This window comes from Rhinatrema bivittatum, chromosome 1 (assembly GCF_901001135.1).
Source record: "Rhinatrema bivittatum chromosome 1, aRhiBiv1.1, whole genome shotgun sequence".
Classification (NCBI taxonomy): Eukaryota; Metazoa; Chordata; class Amphibia; order Gymnophiona; family Rhinatrematidae; genus Rhinatrema; species Rhinatrema bivittatum.
In genome coordinates, this window is record NC_042615.1 from 214,277,159 (window position 1) to 214,304,913 (window position 27,755).

The 27,755-nt window shown below is 41.6% G+C and overlaps 1 protein-coding gene across 3 annotated transcripts in view; it reads left to right on the forward strand.

The window, feature by feature from the left end:
• SORCS2 (sortilin related VPS10 domain containing receptor 2) overlaps positions 1–27,755 on the forward strand; it is a 1,741,628-nt gene that overhangs the window by 1,307,741 nt on the left and 406,132 nt on the right. For all 3 annotated transcript variants that reach the window (XM_029591638.1, XM_029591649.1, XM_029591657.1), the window contains exon 5: positions 1,572–1,645. In XM_029591638.1, the coding sequence (XP_029447498.1) occupies positions 1,572–1,645 (74 nt within the window). The remainder of the gene's footprint in view (positions 1–1,571; positions 1,646–27,755) is intronic.

The window sequence follows — 27,755 nt, forward strand, 5'->3', positions numbered from 1 at the left end:
TCTTTAACCTTTCCTTGTAGGGGAGACGTTCCATCCTCTTTATCTTTTGCCTCTTTTTAACTTCAGTTCTATCAGAAAAGATGCTTAAAGGTGAATTTTATCAACCTGACATGCACTAGAATTAGGGGATGTGCGAGTATGTCAGGCTGGCACACACTGAACAGATTTTAAAAGCTGCCCGGATATGTGCGTAAATATCGCAGAGCCTACATCTCTGAACTTCTCAAAAACGGGTGTGGCTGGATGGTACATGGGCAGTTCAAGACTTCAACCAGAGATCTGTCCATAAATACTTATGCGATCTGACACACGCAGAGGTCCCCTGCTGTGTAACTTTACTTCTGCAATGGATGGCGTGTAAACAAAAAAATAAAATAATGAGCCATTTCGGAAGGGTGTACAGGGTCTGGGATAACCGGGGGGGGGGGGGGGGAGGTATACAGGGGGGATTTGAAGGATCTAGCAGGTAACTGGGTGAAATGGGGAGGAACTGGTTAAACAGGCAATGGCATTGGCACACATCCCTTTTAAAATTTCCCCACTTATGTGGTAGAAGCAACTTTTGTGCACACAGGCGAGCGTCCACTTAAAATTGGGTGCACTTGTGCGCCCAATCAGGCTATTTTATAACACACGCACATATATGCATGCATGTTATAAAATAGCCACGTCCCTCGGCACTGGCTGACGAATGTGCGCATATCTGTGCCTGCGCATCAGTTTTAAAATTCAACTTTTATTTTATTACACTGATGACTCTTTGTGCTGTGTTTTGTGCATGAAGTAATTACTTGGAAATGGTAACTTGCAATGTTGAAACTTTGGGGAGTTTTAGGCATGTGGAAAGAAACCAGACCATTCAGCTTTCTGAGGTTGCACAGTGATCAGAGGAGGATTAATTCTGGTTTAGCAAACTATGCACAGTACCTAGAACTCTGAATAGCGGCAAACCACGAGAGCAACTTTACAGTCAAAATGGGGGCACAGATAGAATCAAAGCTTTCTAGAATGTTGAACCTTCTGCTTGTTAACTTGTTTATTCACTTACATTTCAGGACTATTCTTTTGACAAAGTTTAAACAGTTCATTGTTGGAAATAGAAAATGGAGCTCATATAGATGGCAACGGTATTTTTGCTTGTGAAGGCCAACACTGTACTGGAATTTAAACATGCTTGGGACAAATACAGATTGCAGTGGTGGGAAAAGGGTTGAGTGGTTGAGTAATAGAAATTAGAGGGAGGGGTGGCCTAGAGCTGCTATTAGTTTACATATGATAATTTATGTGCTCCTTTACCTAAAGTGGTAGAAAACAAAAAAAGTGGGTAAATTGGATGGGCCAATTGAACCTTATCAGCCGACATCTGCTATGTTACTATATTATAGTCTAAAGGATTTTAAAAATCGTTACGTCTTCATGATTTCCTTGCATTTGAGTCTAATGGACTTTGTATAACAAAACTATGCATCCAGTACACTTTGTAGGTCTCTTGTTGTAAATGTATTATTTGGGGTCTTACATATTTAACTATAGATTATTATTATCCTTTTTTTTTTTTTTTACTTTTTTAGTTATATGTATCAATGGACCTAGGAAAGAAATGGATTCTTCTGCAAGAGCATGTGACAAAGGATCATATTTTCTGGTAAGAAGCTCTAATTATTATTATTTTTTTTTTTGTTATTTACATTTTAATAATTTTCACAATATTCAATCTTTACAATTGAATCATTTACAGAAAGGAAGGTTAAATGACCATAAAGTCATTATTAAACGATATCATAAAAGAAAAGAGAAAACAAAACAATATAATATAATAAACCTTCAAATCTGATGTTACCAAACTACTAAAGGAGGGGAGCCCTGTATATGAGCAGTCATTAATATAACAAAACGATCGCTCTAATTATTATTAAACAAATGATAATGAAATGATAAGGCATAACACTGTAGAATAAACCAGATTTTATTCTGGTATCCATTTAAGGGGATATTTTTTAATTGTAAAGCATGTATGAACTTTTGTATGTGCGGACCTTGTAGTTAATTTTCAAAGGGAAACTACTTAGGCAGTATTCGTTTGAATATTAGCTGCAAAATGTGTACACAAATGACATGTTCTCTTTTCACCCTCTTATTCTGTGGGTGGGTGATCAGGAGTAAACAGTAAGGGGCAGATCTTAAAACCTGCGCGCAGGCATAGATTTGTTCGCGCAACCCAGTGCAAACAAATCTACGCCCAATTTTATAACATGCACGTGCAGCTGCGCACATGTTATAAAATCCAGAGTCAGCGCATGCAAGGGGGGGTGCACAATTGTGCAACTTGCGCACGCTGAGCCATGCAGCCTACCTCCGTTCCTTCTGAGTCCGCTCCGAAATTGGAGCGGCCTCGGAGGGAACTTTCCTTCCGCCTCCCCCTACCTTCCCCTCCCTTTCCCTACCTAACCCGCCCCCCAGCCCTACCTAACCCCCCTCTTACCTTTGTTCCAAAAGTTACACCTGTGGATGGGGTGAAGTAGACAAAACTCTGTTTACTAAAGAGAATGTATGGGAAGAGCTAGGAAAACTGAAAGTGGACATGGCCATGGGTCCAGATGAGGTACAACCCAGGATACTGAGGGAGCTCAGAGATGTGCTGCCCCCTAGACCACCTCTCTCCCAAACATTAATATTCCAGTGGGGGAGCTGTGAGGCCCCTTTAAATTCTGACCCCTGGAGCATTTATTTATTTAGATTGTTATATTCCACTTTTTGGCACTTCAAAGTGGATTACATTCATGTACTATAGGTATAGGTGACAAGGAGTGATAGTGGGATTTGGACCCCCATTTCCCTGTGTCGTAGCCCACTGCTCTAACCATTAGGCTACTCCTCCACTCAACAATTCAAATGTTCCTAAATGGAAGTCAGCTATACTTACTTCTTTAGGTATAGCAACTTTCCAGGCATAGAGCAGAATGTGAAAAGTTTTTTCCACACTGCACATCTCATTTGCATGCAAAACAGCTAATTTGCATATCTACATTGTACTGGATGTGCAGGACAGGAAATAATATGCGGAGCTTGCAAGTTCTGCACATTACTTCCATTTTTGTTGCACTAAAGCATTTTAATGCATGATAAATGCTGTTTATCTTGCATTAATGTATTAATGCAACTTTGCAAATAGATGCCTATATGATGTGGTTTATTTACCTCATAGAAATTGCTTGTGCAGTTATGAAAATATATTGTCAAAGCCTATGACCCATTTTACATGTCTGTTAATTTTTTATTATAATGCTTTTGATATTAAAAACTTTGTGCATATTATTTCATTTACTCAAATATATTAATACATGTATAAATAAATTATTGTACTTAAGAAGCAATTTAGTGAATGGTGTATAATTCACTAAATTGCTACTTAAGTACAATAGTGAATTATACACCATTCAATAGTGAATTATACACCATTCACTAAATTGCTACTTAAGTACAATAATTTATTTCCCCCAAATTTTCCTTTTTTATTGTTCCTTTGTTCTGTTTTTGTTTTTTTTCTTAATTCATAATTTCTAGGAATTTACATGTCTAGCCATGATGTTTTTCTATACTGTCCATCTTGGTATGGAGAGTATTAGTTATCCATAAAAATTCAATTCAGTCAAATATATAATTAAAATGTAATAAATCATTCTGATTTATCAGTCAACACAGAAACATCTATAAAGCTATTAGCTCAATCTTTTTTATCGTAACGAATGAGGAAATATTTCAATAGTCTTTTACAGAGATCAGGCCATACTGGACATCAGAATGATCATCTATTTGCATATTGCATTTGTCAGGGCATATTTTTCTTTCTTCAAAATGACTGCAATATATAATCATAACATTAACTCAATATAACTGCTTTGGGATTCTTTGGAATCCTTTGGGTACTTGTGACCTGGATTGGCTGCGGTCTGAGACAGTTGGTCTGACCCAGTATGGAATTTTTTATGTTCTTAAAATGAATTTTTTTTGGTTGTGTATGTTACCTCCTTTCTGGGAGGGTAAAAGCTTTAATAATTGCCAACACATATGCTATTTGTATTTCTTATGCTTACTTCAAAATTTATTCTCTTTTTTAAGTTATGCTTAAAAAAGCATTATCAGTAACTTTCCAAGTGACACGTGTGCGCACATGTGCTTGCATTAATTTTATAACTTGGCTTTTTACAAAAGCCTTCACTTAAAGGTCTCTCCCTAGGGTTTGAGTCACTCATGTCATACCCCTTCACCTCAGAACTCTGATGCAGTAGCCCTTAATTCTCCTGTTTAGCTCTACTTTACTACAATCTACACCCATGTTTATTAAGTCGGTTGTAATTCCGACTTAGTTGATTGTTATTTATTTATTTTTTGTTATTTGTAATAATAATTTTTAATTTTTAATCCTAAGTCGTCTTCAGCTCTAACTATAAGTTCTCAGCGTTATCTATAAGTTCTCATGATGTTAGACCTGTTATTTTTACCCTCTTGTTTGATATAATGTTTCGATAATGTTCGATGTAATTTCCAACTTTGGTTTTATGTAAACCGACGTGATATGTACCAGTACATGAACATCGGTATATAAAAGCTCTTAAAAATAAATAAATAAATATAACATGCGCGTTTATGCGCGCATGTTAAATCAGCTACCTACATGCGTGATTTTATATTGATGTGCCCATGTGCGCGCAAATGCTGTCTCGAGCACTTTGTCGGGGAGATTTTAGTAGATGTGTGCAGCGACGCCAATGCCCTTTTCACCAGGCCATTCCCAGTTTACCCTGTTAAAGTATAGGACTTCCATACGCCCCTAACTAGCCTGCTTTTCTTTCCTTCTACCTGCCCTGACCCTTAAAACCCTGCTAACTAGGCAAGATTTTTTAATTTTTCTACTTATACGCCATCCACAGCTGAAGTGAAGATACGTGGATATGGACAGATTTTAAAACCTACGCGCGCGGCCTACATTTGTGCGTGCTACCCAGCTCACACAAATGTACGCCCGATTTTATAACATGCACACGCAGCTGGTGCATGATCCCCTGGCCCAGCCGCCTTGTAGAGGCTTCTGGCCATGTCCCGCCCTGCCCCGCCCACCGTCCAACCCTTTTTTCAAGCCCCGGGACATACTCGCATCACTGGGCCTTTTGAAAATAGGCCCCACGCGCATAACCCCCCTACGCGCGTAAATCTTTTAAAATCTGCCCCATAGGGCCCACATCCTCCAGCAATGAATTCCAGAGCTTAATTGTGTGTTGAGTGAAAAAAAATGTCTGTGATTTGTTTCAGATATGCTACTTGCTAACAATGAAGTGTCCCCTAGTTTTTGAATTTTTGGAAAGAATAACTGACTCACATTTACCTGTTCTCTTCCACTCATGATTTTATAGAACTCTATTAGAACAGAGTGCCTTCTCAATTTTTTTCACATGCATTTTTATATTCTAAAACTTGGTAGGTGATTAAGAACAGCAAATAATTTGGGTTCTTGCAACTGGTTTATATCAGAGCTTGTATTGTACGTTTGAAAATTATGAGGTAAATTTTAAAAGAGTTGCTCATGTAAAAAGACCCATATATGGGAGTATTTGAGCTAAACGCTTACACTAATACTTTAGTTTTTATTACAAATTTCTAATACAAATCTTTGCTTGTACCCAAATTTTACCTTACTTTATCTATATGATTTTAAGGATTCAGTGATAATTTAAAAAAATGTCTTTCATTCAGTGCAACAGTTGTGGTGCTTATGTCCCAAGGCCTATCATTTGGAGAATCAAAGGTTGTCCCTTTTGCCTTCAGCTATCTGCAATTAAAATGGAGCTGATTCATCTAAGGGAGGAATTGTCCCAGTTTCAATTAACCTCCCCTTCCTTGAACCATCCAGTATCTCTCAATCACCTCCCACAGAGGTTACAGAATCCTTAGAAAAAAATGGTTTACAATGGGCTCTGGTAAAACAAGACATGTGACAAACAGACACCCACCTTCCCCAACTTTACAGCATCAATCCCTACTCCCACAAAGATGTTGGACATCCAGGATTCAAAACCTAGGATCAAATGGATAAGAGGCAGAATAAGGACTGTGATGAGGAGACACCCACTCTCCCCAATGTTACCCCTTCATAATGCTTTTCTGTATTGGAGAATGAAGAAAACTCAGCAATAGATTTTGAAGTGATTTCTAAAAGCGGTCACCCAATGCACCCAGAAGCCCTTCAACAGAATCAAATGTCATAAAAGAAAGCTGCTTCTGGTGGGAGACTCAATCAGAGGAACCAATTGGGAGCACATTGCCTTCCAGGATCCTCAGCTAGCAGAAATGTAAACCAGATAATCCAAGTCATTGAAGAAGAAAATAGAAACTTTGATATCAGAGTTATCATCCATCTGGGGATCAATGACCTCAATAGAAATGGTATCCATGAAGTACAAAAAGATTCTCAACATCTAGGAAAGGTAATAAGACACACTGCAAAGAATATTGCCTTTTTGGAAGTATGACCTGTTCATGGAATGGGAAATGAGAAGCTATGCAAATAGATAATTTCAATTCCTGCCTCAAAACCTGGTGAACAGAAAGTAGATTTGGATACATTGGAGCCTGGGGTCATGTATGGAGCAGTAAAAGGCTTTATGGAAAGGATGGCCTACATTTGTTTGTAACAGAAGGACAGAGAGGTCAGAAAAGGAGGAGGAGTAGCTATGTATGTCAAAAACAATATCCAAGCAACTGAACTGCAAGGAATGAGGGGTAAAGAAGAAGCATTATCAGTGTCCTTAAAAAAAGAGGATGATACATCCATTGTTACTGGACTGGTTTACAGGTCTCTGACTCAAACGGAAGAACTAGACAGAGATCTGGTCGAAGACATTCAAAAGGTGGGAAAGAAGGGAGAAGTGTTGATTGCTGGAGATTTTAATCTGCTGGATGTAGACTGGAGAATCCCTTCTGCGCAATCTACCAGAAGTAGAGAGATAGTGGATGCCTTTCAAGGGGCTCTGTTCAAGCAGATAGTATTGGAACCCTCGAGGGACTATGTGATACTCAATTTAGTGCTCACTAATCAGGAAAATGTCTCTAATCTCCAGGTGTGTACCCACCTCAGCACTAGTGATCATCAAATGGTATGGTTTGATATTGCAAATGGGATACAGAGAAGTCACACGAAGACCTGGGTTTTGAATTTCAAAAATACGGAATTTGTCAAAATGGGGATATACGTAGTTGTAGAACTAGAAGACTGGGAGAAAATGGGAGAGATGGAACAACAGTGGGTCAAACTAAAAGGAACAAATCTATATGTTAGAAAACAAATCTATATGTTAGAAAAGTAAACAAAAGTAAGAGAAATAAAAAAATCGATCTGGTTCTCAAAGAAGGTGGGTAATAAATAAAAGCAAAAAGAACAGCATTCAAGAAATATAAAGGATCCTAAAATGAAGAACATAGGGAAGAATATCTGGCGAAATTGAAGGAGGCAAAGAAAGAAATCAAGAAGGCTAAAAGTCAGCGGGAAGAAAGGATTTCCAAAGAGGTAAAGGGAGGTGACAAAACATTTTTCAGATATATTAGAGAAAGGAGAAAGGTCTGAAGTGATATAGAAAAATTGAAAGGTGACAAAGATCAATGTGTGACAGAGACGAACAAATGACCGAAATACTAAACAAATATTTCGATTCAGTGTTCACTAAAGAAGATCCTAGAGAAGGACCGTTGCTAGTTAACAAGACTGTGGATGGGGGTGAAGTAGACAAAACTCTGTTTACTGAAGAGAATGTATGGGAAGAGCTAGGAAAACTGAAAGTGGACAAGGCCATGGGTCCAGATGAGGTACAACCCAGGATACTGAGGAGCTCAGAGATGGGCTGGCAGGTCCACTGAAGGACCTGTTCAATAGATCCCTGGAAATGGGAGTGGTGCCACAAGATTGGAAAAGATCAGTGGTGGCCCAGCTTCACAAGAGTGGGAGCAGAGAGGCCAGTTAGCTCTACCTCAGTGGTGGTAAAATTAATGAAAACTCTGCTGATGGAAAGGATAGTGAATTATCTACAATCCAGTGGGTTTCTCGATCCGAGGCAGCATGGATTGACCAGGGGAAGGTCCTGCCAGACGAATCTGATGTTTTTGATTGGATGACTTGAGAATTGGATAAGAGAAGAGCACTCGATGTGATTTACTTGGATTTTAGTAAAGCTTTTGATATGGTCCCACATAGAAGACTCATGAATAAAATGAGAAGCTTAGGAGTGAGCGCTAAGGTGGTGGTGTGGATTGCAAACTGGTTGATGGATAGAAGACAGCGTGCGATGGTAAATGGAACCTATTCTGAAGAGAGAACAGTGTTAAGTGGAGTGCTATGGGGATCAGTGTTGGGACTGGTTCTGTTCAATATCTTTGTGAGTGACATTGGGGAAGGGATAGAAGGTAAAGTTTGTCTGTTTGCAGACAATACTAAGATTAGCAACAGAGTGGACTCTGGAAGGAGTAGAGTGAATGAGATGTGATTAAGGAAGCTTGAACAGTACTCAAAGATATGGCAACTGGGATTCAATGCAAAGAAGTGCAGAGCCATGCATCTGGAGTATGGAAGTCCAAAAGAGCTGTATGTGATGGGGCGTGAAGGGCTGTTGTGCGTGGAGCAAGAGAGAGACCTTGGGATCATACTGTATAGTGATCTGAAGATGGCAAAGGAATGCGACAAGGCAATATTAAAGCCAGAAGAATGCTAGGCTGTATCGAGAGAGGAATAACAAGAAAAATGAGGTGATAATCCCCTTGTACAGGTCCTTGGTGAGGCTTCACCAGGAGTACTGTGTTCAGTTGTGGAGACCATATCTCAAAAGGGTCAGAGACAGGATGAAGATGGTCCAGAGAAGAGCGACCAAAATGGTGGGGGGTCTCCATCAAATGACTTAAGAGAGGTTGAAGGACCTAAATATGTATACCCTGGAGGAAAGGAGGTGCAGGGGAGATATGATACAGACCTTCAGATATCTGAAAGGTTTTAATGATGCACAATCAACAAGAAACCTTTTCCATTAGAAAAAAAAAATCAGTAAAACTATGGGTCACGAAAGAAACACTAGGGAGGACGACTCAGAATCAATGTCAGGAAGTATTTCTTCACAAAGAGGGTGGTGGATGCCTGGAATGCTCTTCCAGAGGAGGTAGTGAAGACAAAATCAGTGAAAGATTTCAAAGGGGCATGGGATAAACACTGTGAACCACTAAAGGCTAGAGTATGGGAATGAAGAAAAGAGGGCCTGAGGGTAACTTGCTGGTATGGCGGTTACTACCCTTAACTAATAAGCCTTCATACTGTTAATACAACTCCATTATTGCTCTCGGCTTCAATGGCAGGGGACAAAGAGGAGCAGGGGAATTAGATTCAGACCACTACCAACAAGGACATTGACTTATACAGTCTGGTAAAACAAATACGCATGGGGGTAATTTGCTGATGCAGCAGTTACTACCCTTAACCAATAAGCCTGATACTTTTGATGTAACTCCAACATTGTTCTGTGCTTTAGTGGCAAGAGGTAATGGGGAGTTGGACGTTGACTTGTATGGAGCAGTAGATACTACCATAAGCTTTGCTGGGCAGACTGGATGGACTATTTGGTCTTTTCTGCCATCATGTCTATGTTTCTATGTGTTAATATAATTCTTATTTTAAAAGCAGCAAAGTACACATGTATATCAACATGCAAGAACAACAAAATGCACATAAAAAAGGGGTGTGTTATGGGAGGGACAAGGGCGTTCCAGGGCTGGGCCAACATTTAAGTGTGTAAATCTTGATTTATAAACGACATATATAGCATGTGTTGGGCTGTTACCTGCACATATTTACTTCTGCTCTTTTTCAGGTGTAAGTCAGACTAAAACATGTTATAGCCAAAAATTGACTGGGTGTGGGTGAGGGGTCTCGGTAAATTGTGGGACGTGCAGGGTAAAGAATCAGAGAGGTCTTGATGACCTAGAGATAATCTGGGCAAACTGGTGGACCAAGTGGTCAAACTGGTTATTTCCTTCATGCGTGTATGTTTTAAAATGTGCTCGTCTACAGGTGTAAAAACCCACAAGTCCTAAGGAAAGACACATAAATAATGTTTCCTCGCATAACCGCTTAAAATTAGGAGCACACACGTGTACTAGGCGTACTTTATATTATATATGGGCACTTGCATGGTTGATTTAAAATTCCAAAATATGTGGGCGCATGCAAGCTCATTTTAAAGTTACCATCTCTATGATCTCAATGTTCAGGCTTTTGTATATTATTCTGTTTTGGTTTTTCTCATTTTCTTGCAAATGTTTTGTTCATTTCATCATTTCATTTTATTTTTTGTTGAAGTGTATTTTTTATTTAACAATTTCATAGTGTGTGTTTCATCATGCTTGAAATCATCTGTCTATCCTGAAACTAATTATTCAGGAACGCAACCTAGGAATTTGTACAATAAAAACAACATAACTGATATCACAAAATAAATATTTATTTTAGAAACCACATCTAATTGGTTGTTGGAATTTAAAAACACTTATTTTCTCATGCTATTATGTCAATGTATACTCAATGTACAGTCAATATACGAATGAAAAATATACAAGCCTTCTAGTATTGCAGGTTACAGGGAAAACAGATATAACTTCTCCCTAAGTACAACAAATGGATTCAGATTTAAAAGATGTTGGAGATAGATATCAATCAGTACAGAACCCAAATTGTAGTGAAAAAATGGTGGTAGTATAGTAATGAACCAGAGTACAAAAGCACAAACATAATGAAAACATCAGGGAACAATAATCATAAGAATTATGGTAATGAGTAGCTCATTATGGTGGGGTTCTACCTTGGAGCAAATGTTATTTCTGTATATTCTTATCTCCATGCAGCCAAGGTCTGAAATAAATGATGTGGAATGAAAAATACCGCAAGCTAATTAGGACTAGGATATGAGGTTCCCTGTAACAAATATCTTTCAAATAAATTCCACAGATATGACATCAAAAATCTATAATTTCACCTCTATTTTTTGTGAAAGTATGTATATTTTCTCAGTGACCCTACTCATATCATTGTCTCCAATGCCTGTTTGCTAAGATTACAAGCTTAGAAACCTGACCCTTACAGAAACTGACTGGCATTTGGGAGAATCCGTGCTCTCTTGCAGATGAATTGGCTGTTTAGTTGTACTGGAGTATTATAATAGATATTTTTTTTTAGCATAAATATAGATGCCTTTATGGAGATGTGAAACATTTCAGAAGATAATGTAGTCTCCAGTTCAAGCTTTTAACAGTTTCTAGTATGTATGATTACAAGATAACAAAATTAGGCATATTCTTGGATTCTCAGAACAAATATTGTTGGAGGTATGGTTTAACTTCAGTGCTCAAAGTAAGTAGTCCAGAAGAAAGAATGCACGTGCCACTTAATAGTAAGTTCCACACCCCCCCCCCCCCCCCGAAAAAAAGCAGTTTAGTATTTGAGAAAACAAAAAAACCATTTATGCAAAACAAGAAATTCTAGTCTCTTTAGAAGCTGCAGCACATTGGCAGGTCAGATCAGAAGAAACTGAAAGCAGGTTGTCAACCCCTTGTCCAATCACAAACAGTAACGATGCTAAACAGAGAAAGAAGGCAAACGTTTTAACATTATCTCATTTTATATAACTGTGCATTAGTTCAAGACACACAAACCTGCAAAAGAACCTTCTTTCCCCTTTTACATTTTTAGATGATGTTCCCAACAAATACATACAGCCATATCGGAGGAACATGTATTGTAGATATCCTGAAAATTAAGCATTTATGGAGATTCTGAGGACTGGAATTAGAAACCACTAGGACAGTGATGGTGAACTCCAGTCTTCCATTGCCACAAAAAGGCCAAGTTTTCAGGATATCCACAATGAATATGCATGAGATAGATTTGCATACAATGGAGGCAGAGCATGCAAATCCTTCTCATGCAAATTCATTCTGGATAGCCTGAAAACCTGGCCTGTCTGTGGCACTCAAGGACTGGAGTTTATTACCATCATTGCATTAGGACAAAGGATGACTTTAGAACCTGTCAATATTTTTTGAAGCGCATCAGTAGCAATTCATGCTTTCCTGATCAGAGAAAATCTATAATGGTATAGACCATGATAGAAGAAATGTGTGGTGGTGGTAGACTGACATTGTGTCAGGTTATTGGGGCTACCTGCAAGTAAGACACTCCACTCTAGGGTTCTTCATCTGTGCTTTATTCTAGTATACACTTTAACAGAATGCAACTACATCCGGGCTTATACTTGCAGGATCATGATATCTCCAGGTCAAGGGGATTTGGGTTCAATGACATCTTAAGCAAATTGAAAAGATAAACTCACAGTTCAGTCCGGCCCAGGTCAAGTCACACAGTGAACTCACAGAAATTAATTCTTTCACCTTAAAGTCTCAGATAAACTTTCTATAATAACACATAACTAATGTGTCTCCTCACATCTCAGCCTTCAGTCTTCAAATTGCCAAGAAAACTATGGTGTTCCCAGCAAACCCTTTTGAACTCCTGTTGTCCAATTCAGATCCTCAGGGAGGGTTACAGGTCCGAGCTTGGGAAAACAAGCATGCCCTTCCTGTTTGCACAGCTCCTCCATCAATTTAGCCATCTGATGGCTCAGAGACCATACTTTTGCATCTCACCCCTTATGGGCAGAAGACTGATCCAAGTTCCCTTGCCCTGACTTATGGTGATAGTGAATGCATGACTAAAAGTTGGAAGGTTAACATGTGGAGAGCTGATACAAAATAAACTTACAGTGGAAAACAAAGGTGGCAAATAATATAGGAAACACTTTTCTTCCAGACTTCTCTGCTTTAGGTATCTATTTTAGCAAAACCAGTCACAGAGCAGTGACTCCAGCTCAGTCTAAGTGATGATTCGGTTGGGCAGTGTTCCCATTAAACTGCTTGCAGGCCTCCCCCTGGTAGCTTCCCACATAGCTTCACTCCAGCAGTCTTACAATTTGAACAGCAGAAAGTTGGCAGGTCGTGTGAGACAACAGGACTCTGCAAAACTCAAACCATGAGACTGCTGAAGCAGCAACTTGCTGCAAGATACCTGCAGGAAGGCCAATTGCAGCTTAACAAGAACATCCGCGTTGGGATCCAGAGAGCTCACCATGAGCTAGAAACCAATGCAGTAGGTCATTTTTGTTAGCATTTCACCTTCCAATTTTAAAATAGGTTTCATTTTTTACCCCAAATGGTAATTTACTGCTTAAGTTATTTCTATTCTTTCCAACCATAGTAGCAAATTTTACTATTACCAAAAATAGTTGTCTTCATTGAACTGTTGCTATATATTAAGGAACATCACTGGCATTCTCTGTTGACTATATGTACTGCAATATGCATACCTCAGAACTTGTCATAAACAGTAGTATCATTCAAGAGGCATGGAATAAGCATCCAAGATCCTAAGTTGCTAAGATGTGAAGGTAAAATGAAAGATCAAATATTCCCTGTGGTACTGCAAAAGAAGGGAAGATGGGCAGTCAAGATCAACCTTGCTAATTTTATCTACTGGCATATTCTATATAATGTATGGATTAAATTTTCAATATTGTGCAGTTTTGAATCTATGTGGGATGAATGTTCAAAGATCACTACATAACTATTCATGGTGCAGAAAATTCCACTGTTTAAACACGCAAGATTTTATGGGATAAATTTTCAATCAGATGCCTAACAGCAAATGTGAACGGAGTATTTTACAGCCCACAGAAACCAACCTGATATTCAAGCAAAAGTCACCTAGTTTGTATGTAATGTTTGCTGGTCGTGGGGTTGTTCCGTGACCAGCAGCACTTACCCCAGGATGCCAATGGCCTCCAAAGAACGCTGTTAACGTTGCCATCAGCAACGCTGTTCTCTGGGTGAACAGCTTGGCACCTTATGAAGACCCCATGGCGGCAGCAATGATGTCACATGACCAGGTATAAAAGGCCCAGCTGCGCTTCAGAGGATTGCCTCAACAGGACTTCCTGTTTAGTTGCATTGTGTGTTGCTCCTGCTTAGGTTGTGAGTGCTCCTTTTACCCCTCAGTCATATAATGGTCCAACCAACTCCCTCACAGGCTTTGGATGTATTCGAAATATTTTTATTCTGAGTTTTTGCCTCTACAGCAAACTTCTTTTCAAATTCTCTTGTAGCCTACATTATCAATGTTTTGCATCTAACTTACCAGTGTTTATGATTTTTTTATATTTTCATCATTTGTATCCTCTTTCCATTTTTTGAAAGACGTTCTTATGGCTATAATATCTTCTTTCACCTCACCTTTAACCATGCCGGCAGTTGTTTGTCCTTCCTTCTGCCTTTTTTAATGCATGGAATATATCTAGTCTGGCTACTTTTAAACAATGTCCTCGCCTGATGTTACTCTTTCCAGTTTTTTCCTGTTTTCCTCATTTTATCAAAGTCTTCCTTTTGAAAGTTAAATACAAGAGCAGTAGTTTTCCTTAATATCCTCCCTCCAGTTATTAAGACAAATGTGAACAAGTTATGAGCACTATTGCCAAGTGGACCCCTCTACCGTTACCTCTTGTAATAAATCTTGTATTCCATTAGGATTAGGTCTGAAATAGCTTCTGCTCTAGTTGTTTCCTGGCCCAGGTTCTCCATAAGACCTATCCTTGGAGTGAAAGAATACTGCACTAACTGAAGAGCAAGTCCTAACTACAGGATCACTATCTGCTTCTTCAAAGTGATGCCCTCCTTCCAGGTGATATTGATCCTCCTAGACAGCACAGGGGCTGCCAGACTGGATTTCGGACTTTACTACTGTGTCCTTGAAAGTGGCTTCTATATATGATGTGATCTGCCTCTGTTCCTCCAGGTCTGCCACTCTAGACTCCAGAGATTAGAGTCATTCTCTGAGAGCTAGGAACACTTTGCATCAAGCAGACACACAAACTTCTTACCAAATGGCTCCAAAACAAATGTTAACAGAATCAAAAAGATGGGGAGAAATGTAAGGTAACATCCAACAATCTTTCCAGTATTCTGTTTCAAGAAGTTTAGCATTTCAGGGAAGGTGACTCATATAATGGCAACTTTCTTGGAACTCTTGACTTAATAGCTCATTATACTGTAACTTTATCATTTGTGACTGGCCAGAAGCAAATAGAAGGCATAATGATGCAAGTTCAGGCTTGTTAACTCTCATCATAAAGTCAGAATTAGTTTATTGAATATGTAATGAGAATGTGCAGAAGACAGCACAATAAATATAATAGCAGGTGTCACAAAAAAAAGCATTTATATATTACTCAAATAACAGTATTTTATTTTATATCAGTGAAACAGAAGAAATGTAATACAAAAAGTTTTTTTACAATATTTATCACAAACTTTTAATTTTATGTTATACAGATATCTATTCAACAATTCTTACAAAATGTATTTTCATAAATACAATAAATACACCAATACTAAATAACACACAGCACTATTGCACTTCATATTTAAAATTTAAATTAAAACCCACACATTCAGCTCATATATTCTCAATCACGTTAAAACCATACATACACATACACATCATCCAACCACCAATTCATCACAATGAGAGATGTCAAAGTTCTTATATTCTTCCTCCACTTTCAAAGTATGTCTCAGATGTTTTAGTTCTAAAAGAACAATTTTTATACCAAGACAGTATCCATATAACCCCTCAAATTTGTCTGCCAGCATGGATTTCCCAAACATACTCACTGTTTTTCATTATAAACTTCCAGGTTTTTATTCACCTTCCAATATTGTCCCAAAAAGGGTCCAAGTTTCTCCTCACATCCGAGGCTGCTTTAGGGTTGCCTCTAGATAAGAGAGAAATCACTACATCATCCAAGATTTCAGCAAAATAACACAAATGATACCCGCCTTAACTTCTGATGGTCGAGGTGACACCATTGCCATCTCATCAATTCTTAGGCTACATCAAACGCCTTCTCTTTCAGAAGACCATCCTTGCAGCGAAAGAAAAGGCCATTTATTATTCTATCATATGCGATACTACTTCTGATATCTCTCATCAAGAGCACATTGATATTCCTATAAGTAGCTCAGAATCAGAGGCAGCTCTCTTTGCTGATAATAATACTGAAGTAGGAAAACAACTTTGGCATGAAAGGGCCCAAAATTCTACAGAAAGCCCATCTTAGGTGGTTATTTTCCAAGTTATCTTGTATAAATAGGTGGATAACTTTGAAACCTAACTGGCTAAATATGACTATCTCCAGTTAAGTATGAAAGTTCTCCTGCTACATGTACCTGAATAACTTTAACCTTAACTGGTGATATACAAAAATATGGCCAGTTAAGCGACAATGACCCCAAAAAAACCTCCTTGTAGGCCTATTGGCTTGATCCTCCATGCCCTTCACCCCAGTGACACTAATGTTCGGCCTTTTGCCAAATCCCTCCTCCCCGGAGTCTCCCTAAATAGTTATTAATTTGTCAGGCTAACAGTTGCCCCGACTCCCCTACCTCACAGTTTCTCCAAATAATCCTCTCTGCAGATTCCCTTCTCAATCCCCCTCCCCTCCCCACCCCAACCTTAACTCTCATGCTCCACCCAGCACTCCACCCAAAGCCCTCTTAGCTATTAGGATCATGCACAACTGTACCGCTCCCAGTGGAATGCTGTGTGTGTGGAAGAGGGCTCATTTTACTAGGCCCAAAGAAATGATGTTTGGTCCTCGAACAGGGCACTGAAACTATAGATAGCTCTAGCACTATTTCACCTACCCATCCGAATGATAGCAAGATTTAAGTGAACATATTTAACTTTTATTTTTTTGTCTCAGAAATTTGAGGCATAGGAGGTTGTTTACTATCCTGTGGTATTTTTCCCCTTATGCAAAAATATGCAGGCCACGGAAAAACATCATGGGAGCTGACCTGTGGTAATTTGCATGATGGCAGCCCCCTTCATCCAGGGCCACAATTGTTTTTAAAGGGCCATGATGGTCCTGCATACCCAAATGTGTAAAAGCCCTCTGCAGGAGTCTTGAGAGAGCCCCCCTCCCACCCCCACCACCTCCAGAAGTGAAAAAGTTCCAAAACAAACTTAATAAGTTGTGTGGCAATGCCCCACGTCTACTCAAACCCTCCCCCCCCCACACACTTTTTCATAAAAGCTTTCTGTAGTTCCACATACAGTCCTACTGCACTAGAATGCTGCCAACCCTTCCAAATCTCCAACTCACCCTAGCGCTTCCCCTTCCCCCAGCATACCCTGGTAGTCTAGTGGGGCCTGGAGCACATCCTAGGCTCCGGACCAGACGCTGCTACCTGTTAAAATGGTGCTGCTTGGCCTTTGCCCCTTTCACATGCTAGGGGGAAAAGACCATGCAGCACCATTTTGGATTTAGCAATCAGCCGGCATGGAGCGTGATATAAAGTTTATTTTTGGGACTTTTTTCACTTCTAGGCCGCATCTAGAGGTGGCAGAGTGGTGAGTGGGGGTCTATCAAGACCACCCCAGAGAGGGGTCTGGCACATGGTAGGAGGGGGGCTATTTTAGACCAGCATGAACCTTCAAGGAGCATCACAGGGACATCGGGATGTGTATTAGGGCCCCGATGCCCCCAGGAAATGTTAGCTACACCTTCTGAGCTATAGCTAACTTTTCTGAAAATAATGCTGCTTGTGTTTTATGAAGCAAGCCATGTTATTTTAATTATATAAAATTAGCTATCATTAAACTGTTTTGCATGCATTTACAAATGTTATGCATGCAAAGCGGTTCATTAACATACACTCATTATTTTGGGAAAAATATCACACAGTTTTGAAAATATTGCGCAGTATTATGTCGCTAGGTATTTATCATGCAATAAACTGTTTTTCGCTTGATAAACATTTATTGTGGCTTAGTAAATATACCCCATAGTTTTGTAGCACATGTCCTAGATACAATCAGCACAGTGACTTTTAGTGCTGTGTTTCAATTTTTCCTGGAGAAAACGTCTCATTTACTTGTCAGATACCGTGCTGATCAAATTACTCTCTAAAGGCTCTCAAACTACATCAGGAGAATTTTTCTTGAGAAGTTTGAAGTTTAGCTGTTTTTTAAAGTGACATAAAACAAAGAACTGATGTTATATGCTACCTTTTCTTCATTATGTCTCTCAAAAAAAAAAAAAAAGCATCACTGAAAAGCTTTAAAGGCTGTCATTAAGTGCCTGATTCAGCCTGTTTTAGCAGAGTTTTTCTTTCATTTTTAAAGATTTAAAGCAATTGATTTAATAAATGTATTGCCTTAAGTTGTTATTTCTGTCCTAGAACATGGAGAGACCATTGCAGGGTAGCGGGAAAACTAACAAACCTCTTAGACCTCTGTAGCTTTGGGATAGGTTGCTGTGATAGAAAGTATAATTTAAATGCAAGCCTCCAGTGATGTCATTTTGTAAAATGAAACCTTTTGCAGTAGCCATGGAAGACCTGTTCTGTGATTCACAGATCCTTTTATTTCTTTACTAGTTTAAAATGATTTTTTTTTCTCATGTTCAGTTTCTGTACAGTAAAAATGCAGTGGGATTTTGGATGATTTTTGTAAGGCAGTACTTCATATGATTTGAAAGAATCCTTCTCACGTTTGCATTCTATTGCACATATCTTGTTGCCGGAAAGGTATTTTAGGGGGCAATTTTCAAACTGTCCTTTTGTTACGATTCAATGAATCGGTGAACCCTTAGGCCGCAATGACAAGGTAAAAAGACTTACCATGGTTCCTCATCGGTGGGAGATGAACCTCAGGGCCAGCAGCCAGAGTTACCAGCAGGGCAGAGGTATAGACAGTCTGGAGTCGAGGCAGGCAGCAAAGAGACAAAGTCCAGTATCCAAAGCAGGGTCAGAGGCAGGCAAGGCAAAGTCCAGTATCCAAAGCAGGGTCAGAGGCAGGCGGCAGGCAAGGCAAAGTCCAGTATCCAAAGCAGGGTCAGAGGCAGGCGGCAGGCAAGGCAAAGTCCAGTATCCAAAGCAGGGTCAAAGGCAGGCAAGACAGAGTCCAGTATCCAAAGCAGGGTCAGAGGCAGGCAAAGTCCAGTATCCAAAGAAGGGTCAGAGGCAGGCAGCAGGCAAGGCAGAGTCCAGTATCCAAAGCAGAAATCAACTGAAGGCAAGCAAGGCAGGAGACGCACCAAGCTGGACCTATTGCAAGGCACTGGCAATCCTTCAGAAGTTTCCTTATATAGTCCTGGGTGAGGAAGTGGTTCCTGGGAGCCTGGAACTACTTCCTGTTGCTGCTCCTATAAGTGGGGGGAGGAGCCAAGCGCCTGTGTCAGATTGGGGCTAAGGACCACGCAGAGAGTACCGAAGAGATCCGCCTCTGCCACTGCTGGTAGGTGCGGTTGGCCTTGGGGGTCGGCCCCCACCAATCGCAACAGTACCCCCTCCTTTAAGACCCCTTCCAGGAGGCCTAGGTTTAACCGGGTGGTTGGCATGAAAATCCACAAGGAGTGTTTTGGCGAGTATATTCTTCATGGGCTCCCATGAATCTTCCTCTGGGCCATACCCCTCCCAAGCTATGAGATATTCCCAATGTCTCTTATGGCGGTAGACATTCAGGATCTCTCTGACCTGGTACATCTCCTCCTCCTCCGTGGAGATTTCCTGGGGAGTGGGCGGTTTTCGGTAAGGCCACGACAGTATCACTGGTTTCAAAAGCGAAACATGGAAAACATTATGGATTTTAAATGATGGAGGAAGATGTATTTGATAGGTGACAGGAGTGACCTGTCTTAAGATTGGAAAAGGACCCACGTAGCGAGGGGCAAGCCTCATGGAAGGCACATGTAGACGTAGGTTGCGAGTGCTAAGCCAAACCTTTTCTCCAACTTTAAGGTGAGGTACTGGCTGCCGATGCTTGTCTGTAATATTCTTTGTTCTCTGGGCAGCTTTGCTGATCATGGTTTCAATCTGAGTCCATAGCGCATGGAGATCCTGTGCTGTCATCTGAGCAGCTGGGGACAGCACGGATAATGGTATTGGAAAGGGAGGGAGTGGTTGTCTCCCATAGACACAGAGAAAGAGGGAGGATCCCCTAGCTGCATTGGCATGATTGTTACAGGATAATTCTGCCCATGGGAGAAGGTCGGCCCAATCATCCTGTCGTTCATTCACAATAGCTCTTAAAAAGGTTTTTAAGGTGCGGTTAGTTCGTTCAGTTTGTCCATTGGCCTGGGGGTGGTAGGCTGTAGTAAAATCCAGTTTAACCCCAAATGTGTTGCACAAAGACCGCCAATATTTGGCCGTGAACTGGGTTCCACGATCGGACACAATATGGCGAGGTAGTCCATGTAATTGAAAAATGTGATTTGTAAACAATTTGGCCAATTCTGGAGCAGAAGGTAGTGTTGGGAGAGCAATAAAGTGGGCCATTTTAGAAAAACAGTTAATGACCACCCAAATTACTCGATTACCATTGGAAGCAGGTAATTCCACCACAAAATCCGTGGCAATATGAGTCCAAGGCTCCTTGGGTGCCGGCAGAAGTTGGAATAAGCCCCAAGGACGTCCAACTGGAGTTTTCTGCCGGGCACAGGTTGGGCATCAGTCTACATAGGCTTTCATATCCTGGTACATTTGTGGCCACCAATAATATCTTCTGAGGAGTGAGAAAGTTGGAGCTCGGCCTGGGTATCCTGCTACTTTAGAATCATGGCCCCATTTCAACAAGCGTTGTCGTAACTGGATTGGAACGACAGTCTTCCCTGGGGGAACTACATGGGTAGTGGCCATCAGGATTTGTGCTGGGTCGATAATGAACCTCGGTGGGTCTGGAAGATCTTCGGCCTCGGAAGCGCGAGAGAGCGCGTCCTCTCTGACATTTTTGGTAGTTGGCCTGTATTTCACCAGGAAATCGAAACGGTTAACAAATAAGGACCAGTGCGCTTGACGGGGGTTTAGACATTGGGCTTGGCGGAGATGTTCTAGATTCTTATGGTCAGTATAGACCGTAATAGTGTGTTGAGCTCCCTCCAACCATTTTCACCAGGCCTCAAAAGCTAGTTTTATAGCCAGGAGCTCCTTATCTCCAATACCATATCCTTTTTCAGCTGGGGAAAATTTACGAGAAAAATAGGAACAGGGGTGAAAAACCCCCTTAGTGGAAATTTGACCCAAGACAGCCCCAATGGCAGTGGAAGAGGCATCTACTTCCAAGACAAAAGGACTTGCAGGATCCAGGTTCCACGATCGGACACAATATGGCGAGGTAGTCCATGTAATTGAAAAATGTGATTTGTAAACAATTTGGCCAATTCTGGAGCAGAAGGTAGTGTTGGGAGAGCAATAAAGTGGGCCATTTTAGAAAAACAGTTAATGACCACCCAAATTACTCGATTACCATTGGAAGCAGGTAATTCCACCACAAAATCCGTGGCAATATGAGTCCAAGGCTCCTTGGGTGCCGGCAGAAGTTGGAATAAGCCCCAAGGACGTCCAACTGGAGTTTAGCTACAGAATTTGGGATAAGGTTTCTAAATGAAGCAATCCTCACAACATACCAGAAAACCAAGCCACTCTTTCAAGAAACCAATTACATGTTCTGAGTATGGTAAAAGTATCATTCAGAAAGCTCATTTCACAAGAAAAGCAAAATTCCTTCCACTAGCAGTAGATCGAGTTAAAGCAGGGAATGTAAAAAAAAAGCTTATGTCAAGAAAATGATACTTTACTTATCACAGTCCATTTTCTTGTAATGAATCTGACAATTGGCAAGTGTATTTCAACAGAATGACTGGCATCTTCCATGCCTCTTTGCCTTGCTGCTATATCCCTCATACTACACCTTGGAGTTCTTTCTGCCATTGTGCCTTGCAGCCAAACTCCAGATCTTAGACCTTGAGGTATTCTTGCTACTCTAGGGGGGCTGCTTTGCACCTCTCATGTTGCTTTTCTGTCTTTATGCCACTCTGTGCTGCTTTGACCCTTTGCTGGTGCCTTGGTGATTTTCCTGCCACTTTTCTTCTTTACTCCCCCTTCTTGATACCTTAGGGTGCTGATGCCATTTTGAGTGCCAGTTTGATTCTCATGCTGCCATCAAAGATTCATGCCACTGGTGCTGGTGCCCTCTTTTGGATCCTTGGGGATATTCTTCCCACATTAGTTTTTTTTTTTCTTTGCTCCTATAATGATACTTTGAACTCCTGCCAATGCTAGTATTTCTTTGCCCATTTACAAAGCCTTAGGCTATTCAAGATACTTTTTGTGCCACTTTGCCATAGTCTAGGTATATTCGAGTTATTTCCCCTTTTGATGATTTCTTCCTACAAGTTCCATGAGAATTGATGACAAAACTCCAATTCTGGAGACCAAAATAGGCTGCAATGTTTCCCCCATTGACTTTAATGGCAAACAAAAAAAAACAACAAATCAAACAAAAACATGACTACTTTTTTCTTTTTAAAGTAAAGAAACAAATTTGGGTCCCCACATAATGAATGGATGAAATGAAAATAATGTTTTCATCTGTACATCCCTACTGAAGAAAGCAGTAGAAGCAGTGCTTATTGTGGGAAGCCATAGTTTTTTTTTCTCTCTCCTTCTTTCTCATTGGAGTCCCTGCAGAGACATACGTTTGGAGAGGGGGCTGGGCTCATACCTGAGGAAAGTAGAGGCAGCAGGAAAACAACTGTGGGAGTATGCATGGCCTTCAGTGGCTCTTTGTGGCACTCTGAGGAGGGGTGGAGTGAGCATGAAGGATCGCTATCACTGCTGTGTCTCTTGTTAGCAGCAGGGGCATGTAAAAAGCTACTGCTGCTGGCTTAGGCAGACTGAAGGAAGAATCCAAGGGCTGTGGGAAAGCTCACGGCACCTAAATTTAGTAGAGAGATGAGGCCGGGTGGTGATAACATGATTATATCACAGCTCAGAAAAATCAACCAGTCATGGCATCACTGTTTGAAAGAAAATTACGTAAAAATAAATTAAAATAAAGGGGCACACTGGATGTGGCTGGGAGTGATATGGGGGAAAATCACAAACAAGCCCCTACCAGAAACACAGGGAAGTTAGGAAAAAGAGCGCCAAGGTCACTGTGGGATTTCTTTTATTTCAACAAATAACTAGCGCTAAATGAGTGACAGGGTGCCACAGAATAAGCTTCTGCCACCTACAAAATGCACAGGGGGGGGGGGGGCATCCTTTGTGGCATGAAATATTTGGTAAAACAAGCAATATATGTAAGAACCCCTTTCCGAGAAAGTTACAGCACTTCATTCCATGTTTTCCTTGCAAACACGGAGACATTTCCAGCCTCAAGGAAAGCCTTGTGGCTGTGGCTGTGACAGAGGTGATTTGCTAGCGAAGGGACATCCCCTGGTGTCTTGAGGGCCTCGGTAACCAATTGAAAGAACATTACAATAAAATAGACCTCTAGGCACCTGTAGCGGGGGGGAGGGGTGAGGTGGATGAATGAGAACTGTATGAAGAAAGCAAAAATGTTTAATGGGTACTGCTTTTATTGTGACATCAGTAGAGCAAGGATATAGTAAGGAGAAACAGCTGTTGCAGCTGATATAGTTGCAAGAGAGACGGTTGGCACAATACAGAGCAGATGTGCGGTGCTAAGGCTATGGGAGTGAAAAAACACCAAAGATTAATGGAACAATTGGCAAAAAATATACAAGAGAGTGTCTGAGAGTGCAAGATTTGAATGAACAAATACCTCAATATTAAGAGAGAAAAGGTAAGAGCCGAGGAATCAACCATAAAACTAGAGCTGAAACACGAAACAATAAAATTATTTTATACAGCTATGGTCTGGCTTGGTAGGGCATAATTTTTTTTTTTTTATGTCTAAACAAAAAAGAAATGACCATCTGAGTTATGTGAGCATAAAATCCTATATATTGTATATAAAAACTAAGGGCCAGATTTTAGTACCTACGTGCGGGCGTAGGTTTGTGCGCGCAACCCGGCGCGCACAAACCTACGCCCGATTTTATAACATGTGCGCGCAGCCACACGCATGTTAAAAACTCCGGGGTCGGCGTGTGCAAGGGGGTGCACACTTGTGCACCTTGCACGCGCTGAGCCCTAGGGGAGCCCCGATGGTTTTCCCTGTTCCCTCCGAGGCCGGTCTGAAATCGGAGCGGCCTCAGAGGTAACTTTCCATCTGCCCTTCACCTTCCCCTCCCTTCCCCTACCTAACCCGCCTCCCAGCCCTACCTAAACCCCCCCCCCCAACCTTTATTTTGGAAGTTGCGCCTGCCTCTGGGCAGACGTAGGTTGCGCGCGCCGGCACGGCCGTTGTGCCGGAGGTCTCGGTCCCGCCCCTGCTCCGCCACGCCACGCCCCCACCCCTTTCACAAAGTCCCAGGACATACGCGCGTCCTGGGGCTTGCGCGCGTCACCGGGCCTATGCAAAATAGGCTCGGCGCACGTAGGGCTTTTAAAATCTGCCCCTAAACCTTGAACCAGTTTATATTCCGAGTAACGATCATAGGAGCTTAAGTAATATAAGCTCAGTCACTGATGATAATACGGTGGATCTAGTTTTCCTAAACATTCTAAAAGTTTTCCTTGGGGAGCAGAGTAAAGAGCTTATAAACCATAGCAGCTCAAACTCAAAAGAGAAAAGTGGAGAACTTAGGATGGGGTTTCAAAAGATACCTGATATTTTTTCAGGTCAATCAAAAGAAGCTGGATTTTTTTTAAGATTTGGCTCTAAAGCTGACTCCAAAGATAAGGATATCTTAACTGTAACAGTGCTATAGGGAAAACTAACTACAGTGAAATTAGAACAGCTGTTTGACACAGAGGTAACACAGGTAAAGGAGGAGTTAAATTACCCCTAGATTTATCATTTTGCTATAAAGTTGCAAAAAAATAGCACCCATGTTAACAAAGGGGTGTGGTTAGGGTAATTTTCCCAATACCACATCGCATAGTTATTGTACCATGATATTTTCACATTGCAAGCTAAGAAGTGCCCAGACAGTCTTTTATTGCATTTTGGGCTGCTGCTGGCTAGAGAGGGAGCTCTCATATAAGTAAACTATTTATACCACAGTAAGAGGGACAACTAGTAACTCAGGATGAGGTTTTGGTAGTGGGCTAGGTTGGGGGGGGGGGGCAATTTTACATGTATAGAGGTACAAACAGCACAGTAGATATCATTGAAGATTTTATGTGATTTAGAATGATGAAAGGTACACAAAGATGAGATTTGTACATTGTACTCTCGACCTAGCTTGATAGCAGCTAGGTAGAGAATGCATCAAGCTAGGTCAAGAGTACATTATACAAATCTCATTTTTTTATACCTTTCATCATTCTAAATCACATAAAATCTTCAATGATATCTACTGTGCTGTTTGTACCTCTGATTGTACATATAAAACTTCCCTCCAAAACCTAGCCCACCATCAAAACCTCACCCCAAGTTCAGAATGGTCCCTCTTACAGTGGTATAAAAGTTGACTAATATGTGTGCCTCACCAGAGGCTCACTCTCTCTCTCTCTCTCTTCCCACTCTCTCCCCCCCCATTTTGGCTATAATGCACATCATAATGCCAAGTGTTACGATCCTGCCCGTGGACCCCATCCCGCGAGCAGGCCCTTCACCTACCCGACGCGCTGCCGACACTGCAGGATTCATCTGCGCGGCCAGGCTGCCCCCGGGCCATGGCTGCTGCCGCCGTCCTTTGCCATTGCGATGGTAGCCGCCCACTGACTTCTTCTTTATGGCCCTGAGCCACTGCTGGGATTCCTTTAGTGGCCGGAAGTCACCGCCGGCGCTGCCTACACCTACATGGTCAGTGCGCCACCGCCGGGACCTCCCATGTGGCGTGGAAGCTACCTCCGGCCTTGCTCCATCTCAGCTGGATGTTGCCGATGCTGATCCATTCCCCAGCTTCCTCTAGGCGTGGGCGCACACCTCTCCAGTTTATTTAAGGGGCCAGCGGCAGAAAAAGCTCGCAGCCCCACCAGATGTTGTCATCAGTCTTCACCCCAGTCCAGCCTTATAAAAAGGGCTCAGCTTCACTCCCTCGGGGCCTTCAAATCGGATTCCATGGTCGTCCATGTCTCCTCTTCTCCGGTTAAGGTCTTCCATGGTCTGCTCCTGTCCAGATGGCTTTGTGTTCCATGCTCTTCTTGTTCTGATCTTCTCCGTTTGATGTTCCTGGTCTTGTCCCTCATCTGAGCTCCTTCGTTGCATGTTCCAAGCCCTGGTGTTCCTCATCTAAATCCTGATGTTCCTCATCCAGGAGTCCGGTTGTTCTTTGTCTAGAAGTCCTGAGGTCCAGAAGCCCTGATGTTCCTCGTCCAAGTCCTGATGTTCCAAGTCCAGTTGTTCCCAGTCCAGAAGTACCGGATGTTCCATGTTCCAGATGTCCCTAATGTTCTGTGTTCCAATCCTGGTCCTGATGTCCCTCTCGTCTCCTGCTCCTCGTCCTCCTTCCAGGTTCCTTGCTACTCTACCTTCCCGGGCGTGTCACCGTCATGGTCCGTGACCAGCCCATGGGGGGCTGTGTAGGGCGCCTCGTGGTACACGGCCCTCCTTCATCTCTGCAGTGCAAGTCTCCGGAAGGCCCTTGTTTTTATGCAGAGGTCTGTTCCTGAATTCTGAGTTCTGAGTCTTGAATCCTGAGTCTTGTATCCTGTCCCAGTCTTCGGAGTACCTTGTGCCTGCTTTTGTCCATACCCAAGACTCTGCTAGAACCTGCTCCACTTCAGCGTGGTCCACAACCAGCCACCAGCAGCTGTGTAGGGCGCGCCCCAGTACTGGTCTCTCCTGAATCTTCATTATGTCCTGGCTTCAAGTTCCACTGCTTCGTCTGGCATCTGCTTCGCCTTTGGCGTGGTCCGCAACCAGCCATGGGCGGCTGTGTAGGGCACGCTGCAATGTAGCACTCACCCAGTACTTTACCCTGTATCTTTGCCTGAGACTTCCAAGTATCCTGAGTCTTGGCCAAGCCTTCCAACTATCCTAAGTCTTTGTCTGACTCTTCCAAGTATCCTGAGTCTTCCAAGTCCTCGGAGTCCTCCAAATATCCTGAGTCTTCCAAGTCCTCATCTGCGTCCTCTGTCCGAGTTCTCCAAGTTCTCCACTAAACTAATCACCACAATGAACAGAGCCTTTTCCTTGGCTGGCCCCACCCTATGGAACTCCATGCCCCCAGATTTACGCACTGAAACCTCTACACCCAAATTAAAAAAAAACCTAAAAACCTGGCTGTTTCTACAGGCCTACCCTTCCTACGATAACCACCCCCCTGATGACCCACTCAGCTGTGGCTAGCACCTTTACATTGTATTACCTTTTACAATATGCTTCTACCTCCCCTCGTGTTAATACCTAGTTAAACTACTCATCCCGCTCCTCTCTCCCCCCTTCTACTAAAACCTTTGGAACATCCTTCTGTTACCATATTGTTCAATCGCAAATCCTGTAATTTTCTTTGCCTACCCAGATCCTCAATCAGTTTATGGACTCCTTTTCTAATCAGTTTATGGACGATATACCACTGAATCCTGTAAATAGTTACTAGTTTTTCCAGGTTATTTTGTTAGTTCTTGTACGCATAGTTCCTGTTCCATGTAAAGGCACCGCCGAATAGTCACAAGTTATATGTAAACCGATACGATGTGCAAACGGTTGTCGGTATATAAAAAACTTTTAATAAATAAATAAATAATAAATAAATAAATATACTGAT